Source organism: Hylobates moloch, unplaced genomic scaffold (assembly GCF_009828535.3).
Source record: "Hylobates moloch isolate HMO894 unplaced genomic scaffold, HMol_V3 SCAFFOLD_7, whole genome shotgun sequence".
Classification (NCBI taxonomy): Eukaryota; Metazoa; Chordata; class Mammalia; order Primates; family Hylobatidae; genus Hylobates; species Hylobates moloch.
The window spans coordinates 15,677,493-15,696,356 of NW_026652282.1; the positions used below are offsets into that span (position 1 = coordinate 15,677,493).

The 18,864-nt window shown below is 43.7% G+C and overlaps 1 protein-coding gene across 1 annotated transcript in view; it reads right to left on the bottom strand.

Moving 5' to 3' along the window:
- PHKA2 (phosphorylase kinase regulatory subunit alpha 2) overlaps nucleotides 1–18,864 on the bottom strand; it is a 96,350-nt gene that overhangs the window by 53,742 nt on the left and 23,744 nt on the right. Inside the window, exons 2-6 of the mRNA XM_058441834.1 lie at nucleotides 10,255–10,413; nucleotides 8,492–8,539; nucleotides 7,113–7,281; nucleotides 4,750–4,832; nucleotides 1,013–1,174 (exon numbers count right to left, since the gene is read on the bottom strand). Of these exons, the coding sequence (XP_058297817.1) occupies nucleotides 1,013–1,174; nucleotides 4,750–4,832; nucleotides 7,113–7,281; nucleotides 8,492–8,539; nucleotides 10,255–10,413 (621 nt within the window). The remainder of the gene's footprint in view (nucleotides 1–1,012; nucleotides 1,175–4,749; nucleotides 4,833–7,112; nucleotides 7,282–8,491; nucleotides 8,540–10,254; nucleotides 10,414–18,864) is intronic.

An 18,864-nucleotide genomic window follows, 5' to 3' on the forward strand; every position in this document is an offset into this window, starting at 1 on the left:
TTTTTTTTTTTTTTTTTTGTAGAGACGGTCTTGCCATTTTGCCAGGGCTGGTCTTGAACTCCTGGGCTCACGTGATCCTCCCATCTTGGCCTCCCAAAGTGCTGGGATCACAGGCGTGAACCACTGTGCCCGGCCCTATTCTTATTTTCAGTGGATCACAGCTCTCCTGTACATTGCTGCTCATTATGGAAATAAGAAAGAGAAAACAGAAAAACATTTTCCCAAGTGAAGTTAGTGTTCTACCAAAAAATGAATTGAGTTCATAACGCTGTGTGTGTGTGTGGGTGTGTGTGCACTAAATTCACAGTCGTCTTTTCTCTCACATGTTTTAACAGTTAACTTTGAACATCTGGCACTTCAGAAAGTTAATTCTTTTAGTAATAAGTACATTTTCTGTCTGTTTACTTCAACAGAGCATATTTTTTGTTGCTTTAAAAATTATAGCCCTGGAGGCTCTACTCTGTCCAAAAAGTACACTACATTCTGGAGGAGGGAGGGAAGGAGGCACACTACATGTCTATGGCAAGAGAAGCAAACTGGTGACCCACAGATTGAATCTGCCCCATAGGTGTGTTTTGTTTGGCTTGAAGAGTATTTTAAATGAGTTTGAATCGGAGTACCTTCAGGGAAAGTTTCCCAGTGTCCCCAATTCCTCCACCGACCCCCACCTTGCTGTCTGGCCAGCTTCACTTCGTATTGTTATTTGACTGACCTTGTAGACTTTTGAACTTGTGAGTCCAACCTACAAAGTGGTGATATTCTCCAGTCCTCTCTGTGACCCAGAAAAGAAGACTGGACATCATACATGCAGCTTCTTAAACAACAGCAAGAGCTTAGACCTGTGGGTGATGGCAGCGGCTAACCAGGACGGAGCACTCTTACTTTCTGCCACAGGCAGATTTCAGCATTGGAAACCTACCTTCTTTACCTAGAATTTCAGGTGGCTGGGGTACCTGTGCCAGTTGAATTTCACATACTTGATGTTGACTTTTGAAAAATATGCTAATCAGATTAAATCCAAACTCCTGATGCAGGGAACCAAATCAAAGCAGTAAAAACGTGCAGAAGGAAGAACAAACAGGATGACCGTCACCTTGGCCATTCCTACGGAGCTTGCATTCAATTCCGGGATGCCCTGATTAGTCTTATCTCCACGCTCCCACATTCCGTAATCCTGGGGGAGAAAAAGGTGGGAATCAGAGGGGAGAAAGAGGTATATAAGAAGTGCTATGGGAAAAATGCTTCCTTTATGTTCCTGCAACCACACTGAAACATAAGTGGATCTTCTCGGAGGCTTTGTAGACTCATACTGTGTTCTTCCTCAATTTCAGTTCATGTGACCTCTGTGCAGAATTTTAGAAGAAAATACTCAAGTGGGACAAAAGTGCATGCCACAACACTCTCGAATTTCTTATTTCTAGAAGGTATTCATTTGTAAGAAACTCTGGATGTATGGAGAACAAAATATTTAATCTTCTTAAGATTGAATAAAATGCTGCCTCTCTAGTCAATGCCTTTGAACTTATATTATGTTGTAAGATGGAATACAGAAACTTTAGCACATGGGTCATAACTAGTCAAAGCCAGCAAAAGCATTTAAAATAATTTAGTACTTATTTTTAGCATTACCTCTTGGGGAAAAAATGCTCAGCAAGTAACTGGAGCCAAAGTCACAACTGAGACACAGAACACTGAACCTACGTGGTATTTACAAACCGATTACTAGGGATTGACTCAGAATGCTGGCACCCAGAGGACTTGATACATGTGTACCTAATGTATAATTCATATTTTCATTAAAAAATCCAAATATGGGATGCTGTTTTAAACAATTCTATGTGTACTACTGAAAGCTGACCACCCAACATACACAGGACTGATGCCAACATTTCAATCTTTATTTTTTTATCTCCAAAAAAGAATATTTTCTTTTTTTTATTTTTATTTTTTGAGATGCAGTCTGGCTCAGTTGCTCAGGCTGGAGTGCAGTGGTGCAATCTCAGCTCACTGCAACCTCCACCTCCCAGGTTCAAGCAATTCTCCTGCCTCAGCCTCCCGAGTAGCTGGGATTACAGGCGCACACCACTACACCCAGGTAATTTTTGTATTTTTAGTAAAGAGGGAGTTTCACCATATTGGTCAGACTGGTCTCAAACTCCTGACCTCAGGTGATCCACCTGTCCCAGCCTCCCAAAGTGCTGGGATTACAGGCATGAGCCACCGCGCCCGGCCAGAACATTTTCAAAATGTAGAGATTGAGACTCGGGCATCCTAGAGCAACTTCCCCGCCGAGCGTGCCTGGTGACTGAGCCTGGGCTTCTTTCCCTGAGCACTCTTCTCATCTGCGCCTTCCTGCAGCCCAGCCTACCTTTCCTCCAACCCCGGCACTGGGTGATTCATCCTCAAAAACTGCTTTGATTGCTGCTTCCCCTTGTGTCAGGGTCTAAAATGACAAATGGTGTATTTCCTAGTGGAACACATTCACATCTCTCTCTCTGGATGGCCATATGCCCCATGATCTGGCCTCCTTAGACACACCCACAAGCTGAGAGTGGAACATAAGATCTACTTATGTTCTACTCTTTTCCAATGTCAGCTTTCCCCCTAAATCTACTCCTTTCCTCTGTACCCTTTTCCTCAAGCACCCCGTAGCCCACCCAGCCACACTCAGAGCCTGTTCCTTCCTCTGGGACTGCACAAGCTATTCCTGCACCCAAACTCCCTATCTCCTCCCTTCTGCTGATCTAGACTCTGCTCAGCTTCCAAGGTCCAACTCAATGCCCACCCTTTCCACAAACACTTCTCAAGTTTCTTCAGACCAGGTTTGTCAACTTCAGCACTATTCCATTTCGAGCCAGGTAATCTGAGTCATTGGGTGGGGGGGAGGGGGCCTGTGCATTGTAGGATGTCTAGCAGCAGTCCTAGTCTTGGGTCACTAGATGCCAGGAACACCTGCTGACCAGGTGCAACAACCAAAAATGTCTCCAGACATCGCCAAATATCTCCTGGGAGGGCAAGATTGCCTCTCTTTGGGAATCACTGCTTTAGACCTGGGGTCAGTGAACTCCATCCAGTCTTTGGAACAAATCTAGTTTCCCACCTATTTTTGCGAAGTCTATCTGGGACAGAGCCATGCTCATTTATTTACGTGTTGTCTATGGCTGCTTTCATGCTACAAAGGCAGAGCCAAGTAGCTGCGACAGAGACCCTAGGGCCTGTAGAGCCGAACATATTTACTCTCTGGCCCTTTACAGAAAACCTTTGCTGACCTTCCTTTAGACCATAGTGGCTTTTTTTAAACCAGCCTTTACCTTTTCCCTCCTTCCCTGAGAGCTTTACACACTGGGGTTGCTGTGTAAAGGTGCCTCAGGCTTTGCCTTCCAAACCAGACAGAAGCTCGGAGGAAAGGGAGTTTATACACATTCATACTCAGCAAATCTGGCCCAGGTTGGGGCTCTGCCTGGCTCGAGCCCCTCTACCTGTGGCCCAGTTGGGGCAATGCTCATGGCACCCCAGCTCCCACCAAGGTGCTAATGCTGCTACCTCTTTAGCCCCAACTCAAGCCAGCACATATGCATCCCACAGGACATGTTAGGATCTTATTTCAAACAAGCATAATGGGAACTACCATTTAATCCAGCAATCCCACTCCTGGTAACCACCCAGAGGAAAAGAAGTCATTAGACGAAAAAGACACTTGCACATGCATGTTTATAGCAGCACAATTCACAACTGCAAAAACATGGGACCAACCAAAGGCCCGTCAGTCAATGAGTAGATAAAGAAACTGTGGTATATATATGATGGAATACTACTCAGCCATAAAAAGGAATGAATTAATGGCATTCACAGCGACCTGGATGAGACTGGAGACTATTATTCTAAGTGAAGTAACTCAGGAATGGAAAACCAAATATTGCATGTTCTCATTCCTAAGTGGGCACTAAGCTATGAGGATGCAAAGGCATAAGAATGACACAGTGGACTGTGGGGACTCAGGGGGAAAGTGTGGGAAGTGGGAGAGGAATAAAAGACTACAAATAGGGTGCAGTGTATACTGCCTGGGTGATGGGTGCACCAAAATCTCACAAATCACCACTAAAGGACTTCAATGTAACCAAACACCACCTGTTCCCCAATAACCTATGGAAATAAAAAAATTAAAAATAAAATAAAATAAAACAAGCATAATGGGCTGGGAGCGGTGGCTCACGCCTATAAACCCAGCACTTTGGGAGGCTGAGGCAGGAGGATCACCTGAGGTCAGGAGTTCGAGACCAGCCGGGCCAACATGGTGAAACCCCATTTCTATTAAAAATACAAACATTAGCGGGGCATGGTGGCGGGCACCTGTAATCCCAGCTAATCAGGAGGCTGAGACAGGAGAATCACTTGAACCTGGGAGGCGGAGGCTGCAGCGAGCTGCGATCACGCCACTGCACACCAGCCAGGGTGACAGAGCGAGACTCTGTCTAAAAATAAATAAATAAATAAAACAAAATAAATAAAAAAAATAACAAGCATAATGGATTCAGACAGAGCACAGAGTACATTCCAAAAACACGAAACCCCCAACTCTATCCCAGGACAAAAATACGCACTTTGTGTGTGGAGGTGACACAATCTCATAGCACTAGTCTCGCTAACCTTTTGGTGAGCCCCAAACAGCCTGGCCCTCAAAACACTGTATGATTTTTATTCTTTTTGTTGACTGGCACATCGGAAAAGACTACCAGCGTTGATACTTACAGCGACTTTATATGCAGCTTCTATGTAAAAGACAAGATTCTGTATGAAGGCCACCTCATCGAGAGTGAAAATGATACGTAAGCCTAGCAAAGAAAAACAATGAGGTTATGAAGCCATGTTGCAGAGAGCTGCCAGTCACAAATTACAAATATCACACTAGGAAATAAACCCTTTTACCCTCGTTTTCATTTTTCTTCCAAAGGCATCAAAAATGAAGTCTGAAGTAAGGCATAACAGTGAGTGTCTAATCTCAGAAAAGAGGGAAGGAAGGAGAGAAGGAAGGAAAATAAGGAGAAGGAAAGGAAGGAAGGGCTCCACTTTCCTGTGTGTGCCTATGAGTAGAAAGGGATGAGAGAGATTTGGGACCTCTGGTACAGGTTGGATTGATGCGGAGAAGGTTCCAACAAAGCAAGGATTTTAGTCCAGAAGAACCAGAGACACTGTCTCTATCTTTGAGAGAGCCAAAGAGAAGGGTGAATACTTTTCCCAGTGGGAGACAGGGAGTCGCCAGCTCCAGGAGCTGGCCTTCCACCCTGCAGAAGAATATAGTCAGTTATAACAAATACAGGTATTTTTAAAGTATGAATTCTGGAAGCTGCTATGGAAATGATAGGAAATGGACTCATATCAATGAGGGAAGCTTAACTAGTAAGCCAGATTAGAAGTTCAATCAGAACTAAGTTTAACTAGAAACTGAAAACAATTTGGCAATATATATGAGTTGCCGTTGAGTGATATCTAACTCTCAGAAGGAAGTAAATGAAGATGGGGTCAAAGTTGGTATTGCAACATTAGTTACAGTAGCAAAATAAAAGAAGGAAGGAATAGTTAAATTAATTATGGTATATCCATTGATAAACTCACTAAAATAATGTTTATGAAGAGCTTGTTATATCATGGGAGAAGTGCTTGTTATAATGCTATGTAATAACAAGACTATGTTTATGTGTACAATGTGACCTTAAACATGTAAAAAAATGCACAGGAAAAAAGACTTGGGGGAGATGCAGCCAAATGAAAGTTGGCAGTGGAATTTTTTTCTTTGTATTCTGTTATATTTTCCAAAATATCTACAGTGAGCTCATATTAACTTTCATAGCCAAAACGTAACTTTATAAATGTGTGATTTATTCACACAGCCATAACAATACTGCTTACTGATTTCTGGGATTTTGAGAGTTTCACCCTTGCAGTCTGCAATGAATGGGAGGCCTCAGACACATCAGTTGACTGGACTGGTAGGTGATAAGAACTCCCAGACACAGCCGCTAAGTGCCCTAACCTGGGGGAGCATCTGTGGCACGTGCCATTGTGGGAGAGAGACCACCTGGTGTAAGACCCTAGTGGGAGAGAGAGAGGCCTGGCGTCCAGGCTGCCACAGAGGCCAGCAGCTCCAGTTTCAATGGGAACAAGGCACACCGCCGGCAAACTGTGAGCCTACTCAGCCTGCTGAGTAGCGGGCTGCTCAGCCCGCTCTGGGCACGCTGCTGAGCGGCGGAAATGGTGGTGTTCAAACATAATTTGGAAAAGTGAGGGTGTGTCTAGAAGAGGGTGACCAGGGTAGTGAGTGGGAGAGCTGAAAGGACAGGGCTGCTGATCCTGGAGGAGAAAAGTCTAAGAGGAGGGGTGAGATGGTCTGCAGACAGCTAAGTGTCAAAGTTAGACCAGACCTAGGTGGCTCCAGGAACTAGGAGAGAGTGACAGTAAGGGGGCTGTGTGCTCAACAGAGGGAAGCTAAGAGAGCCAGCTCAACGGCCTTTACCCTGCAGGTGCCCAGGTGGAGGGTGACTGTCCTCTCTGCAGGTTACAGGCAGGGTCCCTGCACTCCCTGCCCTATTGCAGAAACAAATGCACAGAATATGGAGAAGCATGCTTTTCTTTTGTGTAAACTGCTAATTTATAATACTGATTGCTATGGTTTGAATGTGTCCCCTCCAAAATTGAGGTGTGGCCAATGTGATGGTATTAAGAGGTGGGGCTGTAAGAGGCGATTAGGCCCTGAGGACTCCTCCCATCCTACATATCCTACGTCGGATGAAGGCTCTTAAAAAACACGCTTCGTGGAATCTCTGGCTCTCTTGCCCTTCTGGTCTCCCCCATGGGAGGGCACAGCGGTCCTCCTCTTTGGAGGATGGAGCCCTTACCGGACAACTGAGCCTGGTAGTGCCTTGGTCATGGACTTCCCAGCCTCCAGAACTGTGAGAAAATGCATTTCGGTTCTGTATAAATGGCCTTGTCTGAGGTATTTTATTAAAGCAGTGAAGCAGCACGTGGCCTGACACACTGGCCGCTACCTGTCCTCCTCCCACCCCTTTTCCGGATTGTCACTTCTTATACAATGGGCTCCAGCAACCCCTGCTCACCTGAGGCGGTCATCTGGGCCAAGAACAGGAGGAAGAGAGAGGTGGCATCCACCTGGAGGTGGCCCCACTGGTCGTCGCCCACCACTGTGCCACAGGTGGCGGTGTTGTACTTGGCGTGCAGGCTGTCCTTGGTGCTCTGAGTGTGTTTGAACTTCTCCACTTTGGCCACCTGAGGGAGAAGGCAAGCCCGCTCTGCATAGTTATGGGGGTTCATGGCTGGCAGAGATCACGGCCATGGCCAGCCACCTGGATCTAGAGCTCTTATCTGCTACTTTTGGGAGCCAGAGGGATGGAAGGCAGCTGCTAGGCGGCACTGCACAGAGGGACTGTGCTGGGGATTCTTCTCGCCTACTTGCCTGAAATGTCCCAGCCTGGGGGGAGTCTCATCCGCAGGAGTGACGGGTCATGCCAAAGGGTGCCCTTGTCTACATATCCCCAGCTGTGACACATGGTAGATACTCAAGGAGAGATGGAGTGAGGGAAGAAGGGAGAAAAGGAGGGGAGGAAAGGAACCTATTTAAATTTCAATTTCTTGTTTCTTAATGTTGAAAGGAAAAGAGCAACTATGTCTTTTCTTGCACTGACTGAGGGTGGGGACTGTTTCGTCTTCGTCTTTGAATTTGTGCAGATCCTAGTATAATGTTCTGTGTGCAGTACATGCTCAATGAATTGGTTTATTTACCCCTCACTGAAAATACCACTAAACAATAATATCAAGTTTTTAAAACTCAAGCATTTCATCTCAATGAAAATATACCCTTTTACAAACATGATGGAATAAACAATAATATATGGCTTTCTAGAAGTGGCTTTTAAAAAAAATGTTTTCTTCTCCATCAAAAAAAAAGCATGCTTCTCCTTTTATCCACGTAACTCTTCAAAAGAGATTCTCAGAAACTGTCCTTTGAGACTGTGGTTCAATAGTAAGTTACTGAAAATAATTTTAAAAAGAGAAGGTAGCTGGGCATGGTAGCTCCTCATGCCTGTAATCCGAGCACCTTGGGAGGCCAAGGCGGGAGGATCACTTGCGTCCAAGTGTTCAAGATCAGCCTGGGCAACACAGTGAGATACTGTACCTACAAAAAAAAAAAAAAAAAAAAAAAGCCAGGTGTGGTGGTACACACCTCAGGTGGGAGAACCACTTGACCCCAGGAGTTTGAGGTTGCAGTGAGCCATGATCGCGCCACTGCACTCAGCCTGAGTGACAGTGAGACCCTGTCTCAAAAAAAAAAAAAAAAAATAGAGAGAGAGAAAGTAAGCAAAATATTTTCAATTTCTCTTCCTCTTGAGAAGTACAAAACGTCTTAAGCATGTTAACTGTCACAATTACAATGACATGGAATGCCCACTTGGCAAACACATGTGTGGGTTCTGCCTACCTGTCTCATCATGCACTGGAGAAGACCTCGCATCAGCTTCACCACGTTCTGTGGAGATAAAGCAGAATCAGCAACACGGCCCAGGGTCCTTGCTGCAGGAAAATCACCTCCTGATCACTGTGGCTGGCAAGCCAGTGCTGCCCAGCAACTGCCCTGGAAAGGCCAGTCCCGAGCCTACGTGAGTGTTCTGATGGTTCACGTCCTCTCCACTCCATCATAAAGAAAGAAAAATCTCAACAAAGTGACTTATCTCAAATAAAGGGGTTGGATCAGATGATGTCTGCCACCTCTGAAATTCAGTGACTCCTCGCTGACATCTCAGCAACACAATTTCTGTAAGTGTAGTACTCTGGAGCTTTATGTCACATTTCTTGGTAATTTATTTTTGTTACACTAAGTCCACCACGCCTGCCCAAAAGTAATGTTTGCCAACATGGCCATTTGTGAAACCATCACTGAATTACTGAGTAAAGCTCTAACAAAATGCAAGTGACAGCCAAGGTTTCTGAATAATATGATTTATTGTAACCAATTACTATTCTTATTATCCTCATTATAAATAACAACAATAATCCTACGTTAATACATGAGACACCATGTCACAGACAATCCACTGACCGTGAGGCCATCGAAGAATGTCTGAATCAAAGATAAATCCCAAGGGCTCTCATGCCAAGAGAATGATTTTTATATTTCAGTGCTCTCTACTTCAATGCTACCACTCAAAACACTTGGAAAATATCTCCTGTGTTCAGGGACAGATTATTTTGTTACAAACTCAGTGATGGCAAATCTTTGGTAGGTATCTTGGTTCTGGATTTTGGAAAACAATAAAAGGACTTCATTATCCTGTATGGTGAATAATATAGGCCCTCAAATTGGATAACACCAATTTGGTTCAAAATTAAAGGGTGACCATAAATTAATAAGATTGCTTTCCTGGAATGGCTCAAATTAGAAAGGTATTTTTAAGGGAAGTTTCAAAAATATTTTAAGCAGCGGCAATAATGTCTGGATAAATATCCTTCCAGTGTGACTACTCTGAAGAGTACATGCTTTGGAATGTGAAGCTGTGGTGAGGTGACTTTTAAAAAACATATCAGTTTATGATGGTGTCTTGTGTATAAATATGTACAAAATGGATAAAGCATGTGTGAAAGAAATGTAACTAATTATACAAATTGACACTTTGGGGTTAGAAATGTGGATGCGGCCATGTGTGGTGGCTTACACCTGCAATTAGAGCACTTTGGGAGGCTGAGGCGGGCGGATCACTTGAGGCCAGGAGTTCGAAACCAGCCTGGCCAACATGGTAAAACCCTGTCTCTACTAAAAATACAAAATTAGCTGGGCGTGGTGGCAGTCGCCTGTAATCCCAGCTACTCGGGAGGCTGAGGCAGGAGAATCACTTGAAACCGGGAGGCGGAGGTTGCAGTGAGCTGAGGTTGCGCCACTGCAGTCCAGCCTGGGTGACAGAGTGAGAATCCATCTCAAAAAAAAAAAAAGAAATGTGGTTGCATTCATTTTCTATTTGGTGTGATTTTGGATGTTGTCATTGTTTTACGGGGGAATCTCCAATCTCAAACAGAAAGACCAATGTGAGGTTGAGACCATCTAAGTGCCTCCCCAAAATATTCTATAGCAGAAATAGAGGAGAGGCCTGCACCCAAACAGTTCTGCACACACAGCTACTTCTCTGTGGGTTTTTCAGTTCAAGGAGAAGGCGGCTGAGCAGCCGAAATACAGCCGTCAGTCACTATTACCTGCTCCAGCTCGTAGGCCTTGGCCTTGTCCTCATCGCGGTCTGCATTCTTACGGTAGGCCATGCCCAGGCCCCACACGGCCAGGATACTGTAGATGTTATCCCGCACCCAGGCATCCTTCTGCTCATGGCTGGCTGACAGCAGCCCCGTGACAGGATTCTATTAGAGAAGAGACACAAAATGGCTCAGTGCCACCCTTCATGCAGTCCCTGGGTAACAGATGCTTGTCCTAACAGGGTAGATGAGTACCGGGACCTGGAGCAGGGAGACCAAAGTTCCAGTCCTTGCTCTGCCACTGACAGTGTGATCTTGGGTGAGACATCACATGCCTTCTCAGCACCTTAGTTTCCTCACTTGTATAATGAGGACATGTGACTAGAAAATCTCTCAGGAACATTCCAGCTCTTATGTTCTTTTGCTTTCAGACGAGACTACACTGTTGTGAGTGGTAAAACAGAAGAAACAGCAAACAGGAAAAGACTGCAAGGCTTTCACAAAGCTGCATATTGCAGACCTTAGGTCTTCTTCAGTCTTCGTGTGTCCACACCAATAGGTAAAGCATTGAACCTGTGAGCAAGAAACCTGGAGGCAGGGCCCCACTCCACTCTCTAGCTCTGTGTGCCCAGGGAAGCCACTTTCCCTCTCTGGGCAATCCAGATACTTCATGTGCCTAAACAGAAGGTGCCAAGCAAAGGGACATTTGGGAGTCCTATTTAGGTATGATATCATGGGTATTTAAAAGGGCAACTGAGTCACTAAAAAGCCAGACTTTGCCACAAAAAATTATACACAAATGTTCATAGCAGCATTATTCACAAAAGCCAAAAAGTGGAAATAAGCCAAATACTCATCAACTGATAAATGGATAAACAAAATGTGGTCTATACAAACAATGAAACATTATTTGGCAGAAAAAGGAAGTATGGATGCATGCTACAACAGGGATGGACCTTGAAGACATCACCCTAAGTGAAAGAAGCCAGATGCCAAAGGCTACATAGTGTGTGATTCCATTTGTGTGAAAAGTCTAGAAAAGGCAAAGCTATAGAGACATAAAGTAGATTAGTGGTTGACTGGGCTGGGAGTAGAGGTAGAATCTGGAAGTCAGTGGCTGCTAGTAGTTTTTTTTTTTTTTTTTTGGTGATGAAAATGCTCGAAAATTGATTGTGGTGATGAATGCACAAATCTGTGAATATACTAAAAACCATCCAGTTGTACAGCTTAAATAGGTAAATTGTACGGTAATTAAATAAAGCTATTTTTAAAAAGCCAGTCCTAATAAACTCTGCCTAGAAATCAGATTAAAGAGTCACATAATGATAAAGCCTCTGTTGACATTTCCTGAAAATTTGTCCATATCTAATAAAACGTATCATAACAATCAGAACCTTGTAAGCTTAAAAAAATTACATTACTCTAAAGGGCACCATATTATTTACAAGGGAGCTCATGAAAAAACTGTATTGGGTACTTTCATAGTGATACTGCCAATATTAAGTAAAAAACACTGGCATGGTTTCACATGTTCCCACCTAAGGAATTAAATATTTGACTTTCTCCTCTAACAAATCTAGGCCCTCTATCAAAATATCTAAAATTCAACTGATATTACCCACAGGGGCAATGGCATTCAATATATTGACATGGTTCTACGGCCAACAACTATGAATCACTGATGTTAAAGTCAACCAGAATTGAAGCCTAGGAATGACTGAAAGTACAAATCTTATTCGAATAGTGGACTACTGGTATTCTTTTTAAATAACGTATAACATAAGCATTTTGGCTGGCTGCGGTGGCTCACACCTGTAGTCTCAGCACTTTGGGAGGCTGAGGCGTGTGGATCACTTGAGGACAGGAGTTCGAGACTAGCTTGGCCAACATGGTGAAACCCCATCTCTACTAAAAATACAAAAATTAGCTGGGTGTGGTGGTGCACGCCTATAGTCCCAGCTACTCGGGAGGCTGAGACAGGAGAATCACTTGAACCCAGGAGGCAGAGGTTGCAGTGAGCCGAGATTGTGCCACTGCACTCCAGCCTGGGTGACAAAGTGAGAGTCTGTCTCAAAAACAACAACATAAACATCTTTATCTGTTCTGAGGCCTGTTGGGTAAGCCGGGGACAGGGAAACATCAGGAGACCCAGAGTAAGAACTCAACCCATTCCTTGTGTGCCCACCATGAGTCTACTAAAACAAACAACCTTCTGGTGACACAGCAGTGATCGCTTACACATAGTGCCAAGTGTGGTTTGGATTATGAAATATCCCTGTCCTGTTAACTGAAAGTCATCTATCTTACTCTTTAGACACTGCTTAACTGTTGGAGTAGATTAGTTCATCCTCACCCAAAGCTATACTGTCTGTCTCCCTCATTCAACTACAGAGAAGCAGTCTGAATGTTTCAGGGGATTCCCATATTCAGAACCATACACATACATGCCGTGTAAAATTAGGGTGTTACTGCACTCAGCAATGGGAATATTTACTTTTTGACTTGCTTCTCTTGTTAAGTCTATAAAAACCAATGCATTGTGTTGGAAGAAGATGGGGGTGGTTCCATTTTGATGTGATTCATAAAAACTGAAATGACCACAGATTGGCAGATACTCTGCCACTTCTGCTCTGCTGTCCTTTTTTTCTTTCTTTTTTTGAGACGGAGTCTCACTCTTCTCACCCAGGCTGGAGTGCAATGGCGCGATCTCAGCTCACTGCAACCTCTGCCTCCTGGGTTCAAGTAATTCTCCTGCCACAGCCTCCCAAGTAGCTGGGATTACAGGTGCCTGCCACCACATCCAGCTAATTTTTTGTATTTTTAGTGGAGACGGAGTTTCACCATGTTAGTCAGGCTGGTCTCGAGCTCCTGACCTCAGGTGATTTTCCGGCCTCGGCCTCCCAAAGTGCTGGGATTACAGGCAAGAGCCACCGCACCCAGCCACTGCTTTCCCTTCTAATAGGGATGACCCAGTGGTTTTGTCTTTGAGTCATTCCCTTGCCTGGAGATGGACTATGCTGCCATATCTGTACTCTCACTTACTGATGCTTATGAACCACCTGAACAGGTCCATCTCTTTGGAGCTCTGGAGTCTTTACTTTAAGTATGGCAATGGAGGAGGGAAAAAAAGCCTGCCCTGTCTGATGCCATTCTGCAAGCTAAACATAAACACAGGCAAATGCAGGCCACAGGAGGATGGTGGGGAGACTGGTTCAAGCCAAGCCTATGGTTTCAGATGTGATCATTTTAACCATATGTTGCTCTCCAATCTTTGAAAAACACTATTTAGCTATATCTGCACCCACACAGAGCATTGTAGAAATATGTAACCATAAGCAGATAGATGTATCTTTTTCAGTTGTCTTTCTTCCTTTTCTTTTTTGCTTGGTTCCCTCCTCCCCTCATGTCAGCAATTCCACACACTCCATATAACAACCTCATATATACGTTTTTTCCACATTTTTTCCTATGTGTTACTAAAATCAGATTTTATATATATATAATTGTACCCCTTAAATAGGTGAAGTATATATATATATACTTCATGTGAATATATATATTCATAATCATATATATATATATATGATTATGTGTAAATTCCTGTTCATGCATAGGTTTTCTTTTTGGAGGTGGGGGTCACTGTTGTTTTGTTTTCTTTTGAGATGGAGTTTCGCTCTTGTCACCCAGGTTGGAGTGCAATGGCGTGATCTCGACTCACTGCAACCTCTGCCTCCCTGGTTCAAGCAATTCTCCTGCCTCAGCCTCCAGAGTAGCTTGGATTACAGGTGCATGACACCATGCCTGGCTAATTTTTGTATTTTTAGTAGAGACAGCGTTTCATCATGTTGGTCAGGCTGGTCTCGAACTCCTGACCTCAGGTGATCTGCCCACCTCGGCCTCCCAAAGTGCTGGGATTACAGGCATGAGACACCGTGCCCGGCCAGGGTCACTGTTTTTAACAAGCGGGATGGTGGGATCATATGATACACACTGCTGCACCCTGCATTTCTCTTTCAACAGTACCTATGAGGTCCCTCCATGTCATCTGGCATAATTCAGACTCATGAGTTTTAGAGGCTGCATCATAGTCCATAGAAGATACCTGTAATAATGGGTATTCATTTGTTTTCTGGGATTTTTTTTTTAAATTTGGCAATACAAGGACTGTAATAAATATCCTTATATATTCAACAGTGCTTTTATTTCCATGGAATAGGATCCCAAAAATGGGACTGCTGGGTTGGCATATTATATGTGTATACACTTTAAATTTTCATAACTATTCCCTATCTCTGCCATAAGTTATCAATAGTTTTAATTTTTTGTCAGTCTGATGGATGTAAAGTGATATCTCATCACCATTTTTATTTTTAAAATTTTTATTTCCCTGACTACCAGTGAATTTAACCATCCAGTCATTCTTGTCTGGGAGGGAGGGCCACTGGATTCGCTCTTCTGTGAGCTGATTAAGTTTTAGTTTCGTGTGTGTGTGTGTGTGTGTGTGTGTGATGGAGTCTCACTCTGTCACCCAGGCTGGAGTGCAGTGGTGCGATCTCGGCTCACTGAAACCTCTGTCTTGGGGATTCAAGCCATTCTCTTGCCTCAGTCACTCAAGTAGCTGGGATTACAGGCACATGCCACCACACCCAGCTAATTTTTGTACTTTCAGTAGAGACAGAGTTTTCCCATGTTGGTCAGGCTGGCCTTGAACTCCTGACCTCAAGTGATCCACCTGTCTTGGCCTCCCAAAGTGCTGGGATTACAGGCGTGAGCCACCACACCTGGCCTAGTTTCTTTTTAACCAGGTACTATTTCACCATTTCTACCTACAAAGAAAGACAACCTTCCATGTATTGTGTTTAAGAGCAGGCTAGAATCAAACTGCCGTGTTTAAAGTTCTCCTACCACCCAGCTGTGACCTTGAGCAAATGACTTCGGTGTCCACTTGTCAAATGGGGATTATAACAATGTGTACACCTCATAGGGTTATTTGTGAAGATTAAATGAATTAATTCATATCAAGCTTTTTGGACTCTGTCTGGCACACATAACTGCTCAATAATTGTGATGTTTAATATTATTGACCTGTTTGAACGGCTTTCATTAGCATTATTTCTTCTTCATATAATTACAATAATTTCAGGAAGTCAGATGATGTAGCTAGGGGAGGAATCTGCAAGTGAGTTCGATGTAACCATCATTTTTGTTAGAAAAAAATACCAAAGTTTGGGGTGCCCTCTTTTATCATTACTATAAACATTACTGGTGAAGATATTTTATCACATTGACATTTTTGAAACAAAAAACCTGGCCACTCTGTCCTCTCCACACCCAGGTCTTGCCTTTCCCCTTCAAGTTTAGCCTTGAATTTTGCTCATTCATATACATTTTCTCTGTTTACTTTGCTAAACTCTCTGTATACTTTGCCTGAAAAAAATCATGACTAAATTACTATCGGGGCAAATTCTGTAATAATATCCACTCTCCCACTCTCCCACCTATATCAGGTGACCTGATGTAGAGTCATGAAGGACAGGAAATGGGGCAGATCTCTAGAAATGGCAACTCAGAAGACAGCTAAGAATCGTAAGCAGTAGGTATCACAAGCCGGTCTTAGTGGAGATAGCCCGAACCTGCACTGACAGTTAGCATCCCTGCCTCAGGAGAACTTGCCAATGATATCCTTAAACTCTATGAGAAGGGGCCATAGAGACAGAGGAGCCTAATATAAACTGAGTTTCATCAAAAGCAAGGAGCCAAGAGCTGAACAGCTTGTCCTTTATCTCCAGCCACTTGTTCACCTCTCTTACCTTCTCCACCTCTTCTGGGTTTCTAATCTAGCAAAAGTGCCCTTGTTGGCTCCTGTTGATGAAAAATAAAGGGCAGGCCCCTACAACCTAGAATGGATTGGGCCCAGAGCTTGGCCCCTATGGTCTGGTAACAAACAACATTAACATCTCAGTGGCTTATTACAACAAATGTTTACTTCTTGTCCATGCCTTGTGTCCACCCCTGGCCGGCTGTGGTTCTGCTCTGTGTTATCTTCCCTCTAGGAACCAGGCTACTCGAGCAACTTGTATCTAAAACACTGCCTGTTATGATGCCATTCTCATATTTGCTATAAGGAAATATCTGAGACTGGGTAATTTATAAGAAAAGAGGTTTAACTGGCTCATGGTTCTGCGGGCTGTACGGGAAGCGTGGGGCATCTGCTTCTGGGGAGGTCTCAGGGAGCTTTTATTTATGGTGGGAGGCAAAACGGAAGCAGGCACTTCACATGATGAGAGCAGAAGCAAGAGGGAGATGGGGGAGGCGCCACATACTTTTAAACTACCAGATCTCGGGAGAACTCACTATTGCAAGGATGGCACCAAGGGGTGCTAAACCATTTCTCACAAATACTAAACCATTAATAAGAAATCCATCTGCATAATCCAATCACCTCCCACCAGGCTCCACCTCCAAAACTGGGGATTACATTTCAACATGAGATTTGGTCAGGGACAAACATCCAAACTATATCACTGCCCATCCTGTGCACAGGAGAAGAAAGACACAGCGAACCATGAGGGTCAGTTCATCATGAAGATAAAACAATCTTAGATGTGTATGAACCTAACAAGAGGTAAAGGAATAAACACATAGATGGACAGAACAGAACAGAGTCTAGAAATAGATCCACATGAATAGGGCAAACTGATTTTTGACAAAGATCTAAAGACAATCCAAGAAAGAACAGTCTTTTTAACAGTGTTGGGACAAGTGGACATACATATGCAAGAAAAAGAACCTCAATCTCAATTCCACAGCTGTAGACCAGTTTGAAGAATACTACCACCTCAACCATATTGAGTCTTCTGATCCATGGACATGGGATGTCTTTCTGGCACAATCTGAAACATGGCTTTCATACTACAAGATTCCTAAAGGCAAAGCCTATCTTTTTTGTTTACCACTCTAGCCCAAGGTCCTGGCCTAGTTAGGTACCTAATAAATAAATGAATATATAATAAATCACTATATTTTTACTGATTTATAGTCTGAAGTATCTTTTGAACGGTACTTAAAAGTATAGACATTTTCTGTCTATATATATCTGTATTATACATAGCTAACACAAGTAAATTTACCACTTAAGAATGCTCATTTTGGCTGGGTGCAGGGGCTCACGCCTGTAATCCCAGCACTTTGGGAGGCCGAGGCGGGTGGATCATGAGGTCAGGAGTTTGCGACCAGCCTGACCAACATGGTGAAACCCTGTCTCTACTAAAAATGCAAAAATTAGCTGGGCATGGTGGTGCGCGCCTGTAATCCCAGCTACTCAGGAGGCTGAGGCAGGAGAATCGCTTGAACTCAGGAGGCGGAGGTTGCAGTGAGCTGAGATGGCGCCACACTGCACTCCAGCCCAGACAACAGCACAAGACTCCATCTCAAAAAAAAAAAAAAAAATCCATTTTATTATTATGCATGTCCTTCTGTTCAGCCTTTCTTTAGGAAACTCAAAAGAAATAAATCAGACATGCACAACATGAACCTTGAGAATGACTCAAGCAGAAGCTAAAGCCTCATTTTCGCTTTAAAAGTAGAAAAGTGGACAAAACAGGGGAGCTGCTTCAAGTACAGGAAATGGCTCCTTGCTCAACTCAGAGCTGAGATGGGTGAAATAGAGAACAGTAATGTCACAGGACAGAGGTGAAGTTTAAGGAGGCAGAAGTTAGGGTAGTGAATTTCAGTGGGAGTCAGGGTGCAGTGGTGGAAGGTGACCAGAGAATACAGGATACATGACTCCCTAGGGTGGTGTGTGTGTAATTTAAAAACACAGATTCAACATTATAATTTTGTATTGTAAAATGAAAAGCAAAAAACTAAAGTCTTCATCACACAAGCTTGAGAAACAACACTTAAACAATCTTCTTGATTGGTGGCAATACAAAGATGATGATTCTCCAAGCAAGCAGCGGATGGGTTAGATTTTAACAACAGAAGAAGGCAGAGATGTTGAAATAGTAACATACACTGCTCCTTTGTGGGTGCGTGCGTGGGCACGGAGGGGCAGGTAAGGACTGCAAAATGGATGCTGAACCAATACTGGAACAGCAGAATGCCAAGGACTTGGACAATAGATTGAAACAAACTAAACGGCATTCAACAAGGATTTGTTCATTGGGCTCACATGTTTCATAAATTTTTGCTGAACTAATTTTATTAGCCATCACTCCCACATTTGAATTGACTCAGCTCCCTTTACACATACACCCCCAACCCTGGGATCCCAATAAATCTTTAAACAGAGCTTCTTCTCTCTTTGCCAAATCACCCTCCACACCAGCAGCCACTCTGTGACCCAGCCACAGCTTGCCTAACACTTAGGTACAAGAAAATTCATGAAGCCAGTCTACTAAACCCATCTTATACCACAGTCAAACAAACAAACAAAGAAAATTCAACTGGATGATACTGACTGCAAATTTTAACAGCCACCTACCAACAGTGTGTGAGTACCACGTACCAGAAAGTCAATGCTGTGTTAACAGAAGTATTGTTTTCGGAACAAGGGAAATAAGAGCCTCACCAAACGCCAGCCTGGCAGAGTACACCTGGTGTACTCTGTTACCA